General features: G+C 43.7%; 1 protein-coding gene across 1 annotated transcript; it reads right to left on the bottom strand.

Annotated features, from left to right (window-relative positions):
* Nucleotides 1–7,341: 7,341 nt before the first annotated feature.
* Nucleotides 7,342–8,556, bottom strand: LOC112246087 (uncharacterized protein C18orf19 homolog A-like). Its single transcript, XM_024414356.1, is given in 3 exon segments — nt 7,342–7,611; nt 7,763–7,904; nt 8,453–8,556. Coding segments are annotated over 3 exon segments (516 nt in total).
* Between the last annotated feature and the right edge of the window lie 4,174 nt (nt 8,557–12,730).

Here is a 12,730-nt window from a genome sequence, read left to right as displayed (position 1 = left end):
GCTAGTAAAACTAAATGCATGCTCTTCAACCTGCCCACCCGTCCAGCATCATTACTCTGACTTAGAATATGTGGACAACTACAAATACCTAGGTGTCTGGTTAGACTGTAAACTCTCCTTCCAGACTATCCAGATTATCTTGACGGAAAATGTTGTAGCTGGGTATGGAAATCTCAGAATTTTTGGTGGCCTTCCCAAGCCAGGATTCAGACACGGAAAGGACATCAGGGTTGGCAGAGTGTGCTAAAGCAGTTAGTAAAACAAACTTAGGGAGGAGGCTTCTGATGTTGACATGCATGAAATCAAGGCTTTTTCGATCGCAGATGTCAACAAATGAGGGTGCCTGGGGACATGCAGGGCCTGGGTTTACCTCCACATCACCCTAGGAACAGAGGAGGAGTAGGATGAGTGTACGGCTAAAGGCTATCAAAACTGGTCCCCTTGTGGACAATGAATAAAAGGAGCAGATTTCTGGGCGTGGTAGAATAGATTCAGGGCATAATGTGCAGACAGGGGTATGATGGGGTGTGGGTACAGCGGCACTGAGTGATGATAAGAGAGATTGTATCTCTGGATAAGCTGTGTTTTAATGGGTGAGGTCACTGCATGTGTGGGAGGTGGGACAAAGGAGGTAACAGAGGTATTATGAGTGGAACTAGGGGCTCCATTGTAAACTAAAACAATGATAACTAACCTAAACAACAGTATACAAGGCATATTGACATGTGAGAGAGAAGTCAAGCGAGGCATAAAGTAATCACAGGTGTTGTTTTGGAGAGCTAACTAAGTCAACAACGGGTAAGACAACAACAGCCAATGAGCTAAAGCAACAACAGGTAAAATGGCGATGACTGGGCAGAGAGGGTCGGTTAAGCTGGGGCCGACAGATAAACAAAAATAATAAACAAAAATAATAATAATAAAAATAAATAAACAGAATGGAATACCGTGATTAATGGACAGTCCAGCAGGCATCAGCTACTGTATGTTGATGTGGAAATTTCCTCTATTTACCAAATCATGGGAGCAAACCACAACACAAGTCAGAGTTAGTTATCAAAGTCCATCTTTAATTATATGAGCTCTATCACAACCCTGTGACTCTCAGATCAATTCAGTGTCTATCAATGAATTCTCTGAGAGCCCCTTCCACATTGCAACTGAGATCCTTTAATAGCAAAAAACACACATAGTCAGACAGCATAGACATAATAAATCGTTCAGCTTTGTCTCCTTACTCAAACCCAGAACCATGAACCATAAACCAATCCTCCATATCAACAGGCATATATCAAATTGTCATTTAGATAGAACCAATTCTAAATACAACCAATCCTGGACAAGCTCACGGAGAGCATAGAATGATTCCAGACACTGCCATCCTCCTCTCCCCGATGGGAAAAGTAGGGAGTAACTGGCACACAGACACAGTGGAGCAAAAGATATGTTTACACATGATGACACCTTGACCTCTCCCCTCTCTGCGGCCCATGCAACTTAGTCTTGACATAGAACAGATAACTGCCAATGGCCACCACTATAGTACAACAAAATACATTCTTATGAGAAATACAGTGCCTTGCGAAAGTATTCGGCCCCCTTGAACTTTGCGATCTTTTGCCACATTTCAAGCTTCAAACATAAAGATATAAAACTGTATTTTTTTGTGAAGAATCAACAACAAGTGGGACACAATCATGAAGTGGAACGACATTTATTGGATATTTCAAACTTTTTTAACAAATCAAAAACTGAAAATTTGGGCGTGCAAAATTATTCAGCCCCTTTACTTTCATTGCAGCAAACTCTCTCCAGAAGTTCAGTGAGGATCTCTGAATGATCCAATGTTGACCTAAATGACTAATGATGATAAATACAATCCACCTGTGTGTAATCAAGTCTCTGTATAAATGCACCTGCACTGTGATAGTCTCAGAGGTCCGTTAAAAGCGCAGAGAGCATCATGAAGAACAAGGAACACACCAGGCAGGTCCGAGATACTGTTGTGAAGAAGTTTAAAGCCGGATTTGGATACAAAAATATTTCCCAAGCTTTAAACATCCCAAGGAGCACTGTGCAAGCGATAATATTGAAATGGAAGGAGTATCAGACCACTGCAAATCTACCAAGACCTGGCCCTCCCTCTAAACTTTCAGCTCATACAAGGAGAAGACTGATCAGAGATGCAGCCAAGAGGCCCATGATCACTCTGGATGAACTGCAGAGATCTACAGCTGAGGTGGGAGACTCTGTCCATAGGACAACAATCAGTCGTATATTGCACAAATCTGGCCTTTATGGAAGAGTGGCAAGAAGAAAGCCATTTCTTAAAGATATCCATAAAAAGTGTTGTTTAAAGTTTGCCACGAGCCACCTGGGAGACACACCAAACATGTGGAAGAAGGTGCTCTGGTCAGATGAAACCAAAATTGAACTTTTTGGCAACAATGCAAAACATTATGTTTGGCATAAAAGCAACACAGCTCATCACCCTGACCACACCATCCCCACTGTCAAACATGGTGGTGGCAGCATCATGGTTTGGGCCTGCTTTTCTTCAGCCGGGACAGGGAAGATGGTTAAAATTGATGGGAAGATGGATGGAGCCAAATACAGGACCATTCTGGAAGAAAACCTGATGGAGTCTGTAAAAGACATGAGACTGGGACGGAGATTTGTCTTCCAACAAGACAATGATCCAAAACATAAAGCAAAATCTACAATGGAATGGTTTAAAAATAAACATATCCAGATGTTAGAATGGCCAAGTCAAAGTCCAGACCTGAATCCAATCGAGAATCTGTGGAAAGAACTGAAAACTGCTGTTCACAAATGCTCTCCATCCAACCTCACTGAGCTCGAGCTGTTTTGCAAGGAGGAATGGGAAAAAATTTCAGTCTCTCGATGTGCAAAACTGATAGAGACATACCCCAAGCGACTTACAGCTGTAATCGCAGCAAAAGGTGGCGCTACAAAGTATTAACTTAAGGGGGCTGAATAATTTTGCACGTCCAATTTTTCAGTTTTTGATTTGTTAAAAAAGTTTGAAATATCCAATAAATGTCGTTCCACTTCATGATTGTGTCCCACTGGTTGTTGATTCTTCACAAAAAAATACAGTTTTATATCTTTATGTTTGAAGCCTGAAATGTGGCAAAAGGTCGCAAAGTTCAAGGGGGCCGAATACTTTCGCAAGGCACTGTAACTCATGAGCATATCATGAAAATAAAACATCTTATCTATGTTACCCACCAATTCTGATTATTCCCCAACAATGTAGCCAAGTGATCATAGGGTCCAGGGGACCGCAATATATGGGGACAGGGAAGCCACGGAGTAGTCGCTACAACGGTATCACGCAGGCGACGCGCCATTTAAAGTTAGTAGCCCGGGGCTAGTAGATGCGTCTGCTCCGACGGAGGCCGGTTGAAGGCACAGCAGATGGAGTATTCGCCGGTAGACCTGTCGTGGTGGTGCGGCGGGATGCCGTGTCAACTAAGGATCCCAAGCCAGATGGCAAAAGAGGTATTGTAGTAATTTAGTTTTCTATCCGGGAGATGCGCCTGGCTCACGGCTAACTGGTGCTAGCTTCGGGGCAGGGGCATTAGCCACTATAGCCACTCGGTAGCAGTGGTGATCCGGTGCCAAGGTCAAGAGTTTACGGCAAGGATCCGGTGGAGTAGTGTGTTCTAGCCGTGTTTGGGTGGAGTCCGGGTGAATAACTGAGTAGGCCGGGAGGTGGGCCTCAGGGATTGTTTCGGTACTGGGTAACTCTGTGGGTGCTAGCTAGCTGTGAAGATCAGGAGAATGGTCCAGGGATTACGGCAGGAATCCGGCGTTGTAGTGGAGAGACAGTCCGTTACTGGTAGGCTGGCGAGAATGATCCAAGCTAAAAAAAGGTCTGGTACCTGTGCAGAAGGTAAAGGCCGCTAGCGGTGGCTAAATAGCTTGTAGCTATATATTTAAATATATATACAGTGGGGAGAACAAGTATTTGATACACTGCCGCTTTTGCAGGTTTTCCAACTTACAAAGCATGTAGAGGTCTGTAATTTTTTTAATCATAGGTACACTTCAACTGTGAGAGATGGAATCTAAAACAAAAATCCAGAAAATCACATTGTATGATTTTTAAGTAATTAATTTGCATTTTATTGTGGTTAAGAATCCTCAATTTCGTAATTTATTGTCGCTGGGTCACATAGTTCGTGTCCGAAGGACCAAACTGACGTTTTTATATCCTTGTGCGATTGATGAAAATAAGACCTTTGGCAAAAGCGAGGGTACAATAGGATCGTAAATCCTGAGTATGAAACCCCAAAATTCTACCGTTTCCTGATACATTCCTGTCCCTCTTTTACTGGATCCAGAGCCTCTTTCATAATACTTCGCATTTCACTCAGTGGCTGATGGAGATGCTGAATTTGGATCCATACTTCGGGTTGTGTGTCATCGGGAATAGGGTTGTCCTCTCCTAGTACTATTTGTCCAAGATAATATGTAACCAGGGTCGTGTTAGTTCGTACTGGGCGCACATCTCTATTATTACCTGGATAATGCTGATCCACTATCCAAGAGAGGGGTATAATGGTGGCCCACCAGATGTGACCTGTTTTATCTTATAGCATGGGGCGAACGGCGGAGGAGTGGCAATTGCATATACTCCTCCACACGTATTTTGATACTGTTGAAGCCAACCATGAGTTGTATTATTGTCACACCCTGATCTGTTTCACCTGTCCTTGTGATTGTCTCCACCCCCTCCAGGTGTCGCTTGTTTTCTCCTGTGTATTTATCGCTTTGTTTCCTCTCTCTTTGTGCCAGTTCGTCTTGTATGTCCAAGTCAACCAGCGTGATTTTGCCGTGCTCCTGCCTTTTCTATTGTCTTTTGCTGGTCCTCCCGGTTTTGACCCTTGCCTGTTTCTGGACTCTGTACCCGCCTGCCTGACCATTCTGCCTGCCTTGACCTCGATCCTGTCTGCCACTCTGTACCTCCTGGACTCTGAATTGGTTTTGACCTTTTTTGACCTTATGGATCAATAAACATATAAGACTCCAACCAGCTGCATCTGGGTCTCGCCTTGTGCTCTGATAATTATTTGTTTTTGTCTATCCTCAAGGGCTCCCTCTAATTCTTGGTTTAGTTTTTTACTATTTTCTAGCACAATAGCCAATTCCTGCTGCTGTTCATCTAATCTATGCGCATGACCTTCGGATATGCCTAGTTTTTTCTTTGTCGCCTCGTTCTTGTCTACTGCCTTCTCTATTTCACCTCGCAGGTCTCTATTTTTCACATCTTTATCTGCTGCTGATAAAATCCCATGGTTAGGATGCGTATTGTGGTCTGGACCTTTCTCTGATTTCAGTGTTCCACACTATGATTGCATCCATACACTCTTGGCTGGTTTTCAACTTTCCATCCACGGGATAACGTGTACCAATTTTGTCAAATTTACCAAATTTTCCTCACCATTTATTTATCTGGTTCTTGGAGCAGGTCATATATTTTTTTTTGCCTCTAGTGCTTTTGTAACTTTTTCCCTTCTACCCCTCCCACTCGGAGTCTCCTCCCACTCCGGGAGTCTCCTGGCCATATAAGCCATTTACGTTATTATAGGCTCCGCGGCCCCCTGACGGCGTTAAGTAGTAACAGCTTAGGCTACCAATAATTTGTTCACTCTTCTGTATACTTTTGGTGTTGGACAACACTGTTTCTGTCAATTCCCCACAGGTAATTGTGTATGACTAATGTGTAGCATGGGAAAGGGTTTTAGTCCAATTTCTTGACCAAAACACCATTGTTCCCAACAACCCACCTGATCTGTCACATTTCACCGCCCCAATAGGGCATAAACCAACCTCTCTTTATTACTACTGCTACTACACACAAATCATGTTCAAACGTTCATACACACATCTTACGGATGTACACATCCTATCCTATATATTCATCCTAGGGATCTACACATCCTTTCCTATATATTCATCCTACGGGTGTACACATCCTATCCTATATATTCATCCTACGGGTGTACACATCCTATCCTATATATTCATCCTACGGGTGTACACATCCTATCCTATATATTCATCCTAGGGATCTACACATCCTTTCCTATATATTCATCCTACGGGTGTACACATCCTATCCTATATATTCATCCTACGGGTGTACACATCCTATCCTATATATTCATCCTACGGGTGTACACATCCTATCCTATATATTCATCCTACGGGTGTACACATCCTATCCTATATATTCATCCTACGGGTGTACACATCCTATCCTATATATTCATCCTAGGGATCTACACATCCTTTCCTATATATTCATCCTACGGGTGTACACATCCTATATATTCAACCTACGGATGTACACATCCTATCCTATATATTCATCCTACGGCTTCCTGGCTACTGTGGCTGGGACTTTCGTCCCTCGTACAGGCCTCGCAGGCGAATAGTACCTCTAGGGACCTATCCTTACGGAACCTGCCCTAAACCATATGTTTCTATGGATCTCGCAGAGGAACACCTCCACTCGGGACTTATCCTTATGGAACCTACCCTAAACCATATGTTTACGACCAGTCCTAACACAAAGGAACTACTGAATAAGCTTAGGCTTTCTAGGTCCGTATCCTATTATTGTTCAGCCTATGATTCTCATCTCCCTAAGATGTCAGAATGAGTGGTAACAGGTGTAGGAACTGTGCCTGCATTGTTTTTGTGCCGGCTCCTGCTCTACTGATTCGGACTGTCCAGGTCGACTAAAAATCATTGTGAATCCTGCCTTACAACGCATCTGTTAGTTTTTCACTCTGTTTGTCAGAACCTAATGGACAACTAGTTAAAGCTCAAACCAAGTTTATTCACCCACTGGGTCAAACAGCTGCAAAGACAAATACATGTTTCCACCAGCACAAGTATTTATACCCGCCTATTAGGTGGAGTCTCCTCCTTGCACATCTAGGCAGGAAGTTAAGTGATGTGTGTAATAAAAGGGTTCCTTGTCACTTTACCTGACCTCGGCCCACATTCCTCAGTCCTCTCTAATCCACGGCTATACAACCTTATCAGTGATTGCCTTTTTCCTCACTCAGTAACTTCCATAACCCTAGTTCTTATCCTCAGTCCATTGACCCCACAATATACATTCCTTATACATGTAATTATTAACTTCTAGTATAGCAAGTATTTCAAGCTAGAATCCAACAATGTTATGAGTGTGTGGTATCTGATGAAGTCAGTTTAGTGCAATATGTCTATCCATCCTTCTCAAGGGCAAAAGTGGCCATATGAACATATAATTAATCATATTCAGGAATTAACATATATCTACTCTGGTTTCTTTCTGAAAAACACTTGGTCTTTGGTCTCCTGGAGTTTTTTTGCCAACTTGTCCTTGTTGTCCCCAATCCTCCCCGACCGATGATCTCTTCCATCTTCTCAGACAACCCGTCCTTGGTTTCAATCCATCTTCTCAGAGAGGCGTTCCTTGGTCTTCTCCATCTTGTCCTGCAGATACTCCTTAATGGGCGGTGGGGTGGTCATGTGGCTGTGTTTATGGAGGTACCTGATCGAGAGTGACGTCCCCCTTATCGCCACCTCAGCCAGGTACACTGGAACAATCTGACAATAAACATGAGCATTGTGGTTAGTGTTATTGTGATTACTATGATGTGTTAATATTGTGGGGATTTAGCTCTGGACATCATTTTCAATACAAAAACACTCAAAGGAATTGCCATAGTATGACAATCCAATCACAAACAATTGCTGTCCAAATGTGAAATGAGATATGAGCATTCAGTGCATAGCCACTCTGGGAATGCTCCAACAGTTTAACAAGCTCCTGCGGGAGTCCAACATAATCCAGAAACGGAACAACATTTAAACCCCTAAATGGTTCATTTTCTATTACATCAAGTCAGTCAAGTGTCAACAACTAAACGAATGACCATCACTCTGCCCATCCTAGTCTGAGACAAATTAAAGACGGCTTATTGTCAACTCTCAGTCAGGCCAGGCCAGGCCAGACAGACACAACCCTGATTGTTTAATCAGAATACTGTACATCTAAATGAGACTCAGTGGTGTCTGTGTCATTCAGTAACCTCAGGTTGACCGGGGGATGGAGAAAAGCCCATTATCACAAATGCCCATATGGAGAGGAGTAACAGAAACAGCATCAGAAAAACATCTCACATTGTACATGAATGTTTATGGGTTTGTCTTTGTCCCTTCCTCTCATATCAGTTTGCTAAATAATGTCTTGATACAACGTTATTACTTTTAACTTTCTGCATAGGAAAAAACTGTTGTAATTGAATAACGAATTCCTTATTATTTATTTCAAGCTGCATTTTTGTGATACAGATACTTTTGCTCCTTTGCAAAAGAGACATTGGGACTTCCCTGCATAGATAAATATGAAATAAAAACTTGCTGCATGGCAGCATAGTAAAATGTCCCAAACCACATGGAGGAGGTGATGAGGTGAAGGGGGATCATGACCTTCCTATTCTGCTTTCGAGTCCTCCTGAACCACATTACTGTGCAGCCGTATTCATCGACCTGGCCAAGGCTTTCGACTCTGTCAAACACCGCATTCTTATTGGCAGACCTGACAGCCTTGGTTTCTCAAAAGACTGCCTCGCCTAGTTCACCAACTACTTCTCTGATAGAGTTCAGCGTGTCAAATCGGAGGGCCTGTTGTCCGGACCTCTGGCAGTCTCTATGGGGGTGCCACAGGGTTAAATTCTCGGGTTGACTCTCTTCTCTGTATACATCAATGATGTCGCTCTTGCTGCTGGTGATTGTCTGATCCACCTCTATACCTCTATACTTCTGGCCCCTCTTTGGACACTGTGTTAACTAACCTCCAGACGAGCTTCAATGCCATACAACTCTCCTTCTGTGGCCTCCAACTGCTTTTAAATGCAAGTCAAACTAAATGCATGCTATTCAATCGATCACTCCCCGCACCTGCCCGCCCGTCCAGCATCACTACTCTGGACGGCTCTGACTTGGACAACTACAAACACCTAGGTGTCTGGTTAAACTGTAAACTCTCCTTCCAGACTCATATTAAGCATCTCCAATCCAAAATGAAATCTAATATCGGCTTCCTATATCGCAACAAAGCATCCTTCACTCATGCTGCCAAACATACCCTCGTAAAACTTACCATCCTACCGATCCTCAACTTCGGCAATGTCATCTATAAAATAGCCTCCAACCCTCTACTCAACAAATTGGATGCAGTCTATCCCAGTGCCATCCGTTTTGTCTCCAAAGCCCCATACACTACCCACCACTGCGACCTGTACGCTCTCGTTGGTTGGCCCTCGCTTCATACTCGTCGCCAAACCCACTGGCTACAGGTTATCTACAAGTCTTTGCTAGGTAAAGCCCCGCATTATCTCAGCTCACTGGTCACCATAGCAGCACCCACCCATAGCACGCGCTCCAGCAGGTATATCTCACTGGTCACCCCCAAAGCCAATTCCTCCTTTTGTCACCTTTCCTTACAGTTCTCTGCTGCCAATGACTGGAACGAACTGCAAAAATCACTCAAGCTGGAGACTCTTACCTCCCTCACTAGCTTTAAGCACCAGTTGTCAGAGCAGCTCACAGAACACTGCACCTGTACAAAGCCCAGCTATCGACCTACCTCATCCCCATACTGTATTTATTTATCAGAAGCATGGAGTGCATGGTAGCTGGTTGCCACAAGGTTCTGGTTAAAGAGACACTGCAGCTTCTTCCTACTGCTGCCTAGTCCACCCTCTGGTTAATACACAAAACAAACCAAAGCATGATTTTCATTAATAGTTTAAGAAAAGTAGGCAAATACCTGTGCACAGTACACAGTGTCTCACTTTCCATTTAGCTAATGTTGGTAGCTACCGTTAGTTAGCCGGTTAGGGGTTAAAGGAGTCAGCATGCTTCAGTTCAGCTGTTCAGCTAGGTGAACCGAGCGAGTGTATTCACATACTCCCAGTCTTGTACACTACTGGCAAAACTGTGCAGTGAAACACTGCAGTTAATTTTCAATGGAAGGAAAATGGTGACTATGGGACCGTTGGGTGGCGCGAACGTGGAGAGAGAGGAGGTGAAAAAGTTCAGCAATTCCCAACTTTGTGCAAATCACCAGCGGCGAACGCTGGGGGCGATGACCAATCATATCGAGTGGTTCTCATGATGAATTTGACGCTATGCGACCCAACGCTGGAGACTTTATTCAGCAATGATGGCTGACAAAAATACTAGGATAGAGGCAAATGTAAGTAATTATAATGTCATAACAAGTCATGCAGAAACATTAGAGTTGAGAAGAATATGTTAGTTCATGTAGAGACAAATGACTATACATATTTTTTGTCATAAAGTTAATTTACGAAAATCGATATTTAGCAAGCTAGCTGACAAGGTAACATTAGCGAGCTAGCTAGCTAGCTAGCTTTATGGGCATTGTGACATGAGTATGAAATTGTTATTCGGGATGTTAAATGTTTTAGGGACTCTTGAGAAAACCAGCAAACCAGGCTGTTGTCTTGTGAAACAGTGGTGCTGTGACCGTTCTTCTGGATCGGACCATCCCTGGCTGGATTTCCATTTCTGTGGTTGCCGTTGGAGAATCAGATAAGACGTTGCTGGTGCAGTTTATGGCGATATAACATTTCGTCACAAGACGGCACTACTACAACATTTTATTATCGAAATTGATGATTTCTCTGATTGAGACTTTCTATATTGATTGGGACTTTCTCTTCACAGATAAACAATATAACTTTTGTGTTACTTGTTTATTTGCAATTCTAACGTGTATCTGATATAACTAAGGTAAGTTTTACCAGTGTACTCCCTATAGGTTAGATTTTGATGTGAGGTTAAAAAACATACATACATTTAGCTATTTGCATTTTTATTTTAGTGTGTTGATTTCCCATTATTAAGATGTAATGTGTTGGGAGAGGTAGGGGTTTCCTGTCATTTAATCTGTCACCATCTGTTGGTAGGGGTTCAGCCAAAATTCCAGTTGCTTCTACACCTATGCCTAAACTGGAGGGTTTTGGAAGTTTTGACGATAGTTTACCCATGGAAATGCCCAAGGATGTGTATGAAAGAGGTTTGCCAAATACAGGGAGTGGGGAGGTCTCCATGAATTTCATAGCAGACATCGTACAGCAGATTGGTCACTCCATTGCGGAGAACATTGCCTCCTGTTTGGAGTCAAAGGCAATTGTTGGACATGTTGGGGACAATGTTATGGGGAGTGTATGCAGCTCGAGGGGTATGGATGTCAGGCCTGAACCTGGTATTGAAGTCTGATATCAGGGAACCGGTGTACTTTTGGGGGGATGGCTCTGAAAAGTGCACAGTGGATGAGTGGGAGGATATGGTCATGGTTTACATGCGTAAGAGGGGCGTATCTGTGATGGACCTAGCAGTTGAGGTTATCGGTTGGCTTATGGGAAGGGCCCGCGATGTTGTTAAAGTGGGCATAGGCAGCAATCCCTCTGTTGATTTATCTAAAGGCCTGAGTCCCATCTTTGACATACCTGTACTGAAACAACATTTTAGTGACACTGCTTTTTCAAGACTGCCCCTTGCTGACTTTTATGCCACATTACCTCTGACTGATGAACAACCATTCGACTATTGGCTCAGACTAAACAGGGCTATGGAGGTTGCTGAAGATTGTCTAAAGAGACAGAAAAAAAAGTGTTGAAGACCCATCTCGTGAGCTCACAGTCATGTTCATCAGACATTGCCCTAATGCTGAACTGTCGCTTATCTTTAAGTGCAAGCTATTACAGCAGTTGACCGCTGCAGATGTTCATGAGAGGTTGGATGAATACAGGAGGGAGCAGAGGTACTCTCACTTATCTAAGGTGACCCCAGCCATTGCAACAATGAAGCAGGAAGTTGGTGCTATCATGCCGATCACCATGCCTGCTGTGAGGTCCCACATGGAATTACCTAATGTGTTGCCTTCCCCAGCCCAGACTATTCAGGGTTCAGCTGAGCCGATGGAACGTATCCTTGCATTGCTGGAGCGTGTGCTGGAGCAGAGGCCACAACAGTCTGACCATAAGTTCCAAAAAGGGAATAGGAGCAAAGTGAAGTCTAATGGGCCATGGGATGTGTGTGGGGATGCTGGACATGATACTTACTTTCACTGCAGGGCCAATCACCTCTGCTTTTTTTTGTCATGTAGCTGTCCACACACGCTCTCAGTGCCCCAAGGCCGCAGCTCTGAGCACAGCTGGTGGAGTCCCTACAGTAATCACTGCTCAGCTCCCGGAAAACTAGTAGGCCTGCATGTAGAAGGGGAAAGTGTTGCGCCTTTTGTAGAGTCCCCATCACTGAGAACTGTTGATTTGGAGTCTGTATATAAAAGTGTTTGTGACAAAATGGAGACTGAGAAGAGTATCAGAACACACAGAGACTTTCCCCGTATGATGATTTATTCTATGCCAAGGTGTTAATAGGAGGAGAAGTGGAAGTGAGAGCTATGCTTGACAGTGGATCCATGGCTTGTACCTTGAGCTCTAGGGTCTTACCTGAACTGTTGAATGCTGGAGTGTTGAAAAGTCCATCATTGAGTCCTACAGAGGCAGTCTTGGTTGGTTGTGGTGGGTTGAAGAAGAGGCCTTTGGGAGTATGTGAGCTGGAGATGGGGGTGTATGGCTGTAGAGTTGCCGTGCCTACACTGGTG

Source organism: Oncorhynchus tshawytscha, linkage group LG13, assembly GCF_018296145.1.
Source record: "Oncorhynchus tshawytscha isolate Ot180627B linkage group LG13, Otsh_v2.0, whole genome shotgun sequence".
In the NCBI taxonomy this organism is placed as follows: Eukaryota; Metazoa; Chordata; class Actinopteri; order Salmoniformes; family Salmonidae; genus Oncorhynchus; species Oncorhynchus tshawytscha.
Note: the sequence above shows the minus strand (reverse complement) of the source record. Positions and strands in the feature narration are given on the sequence as shown.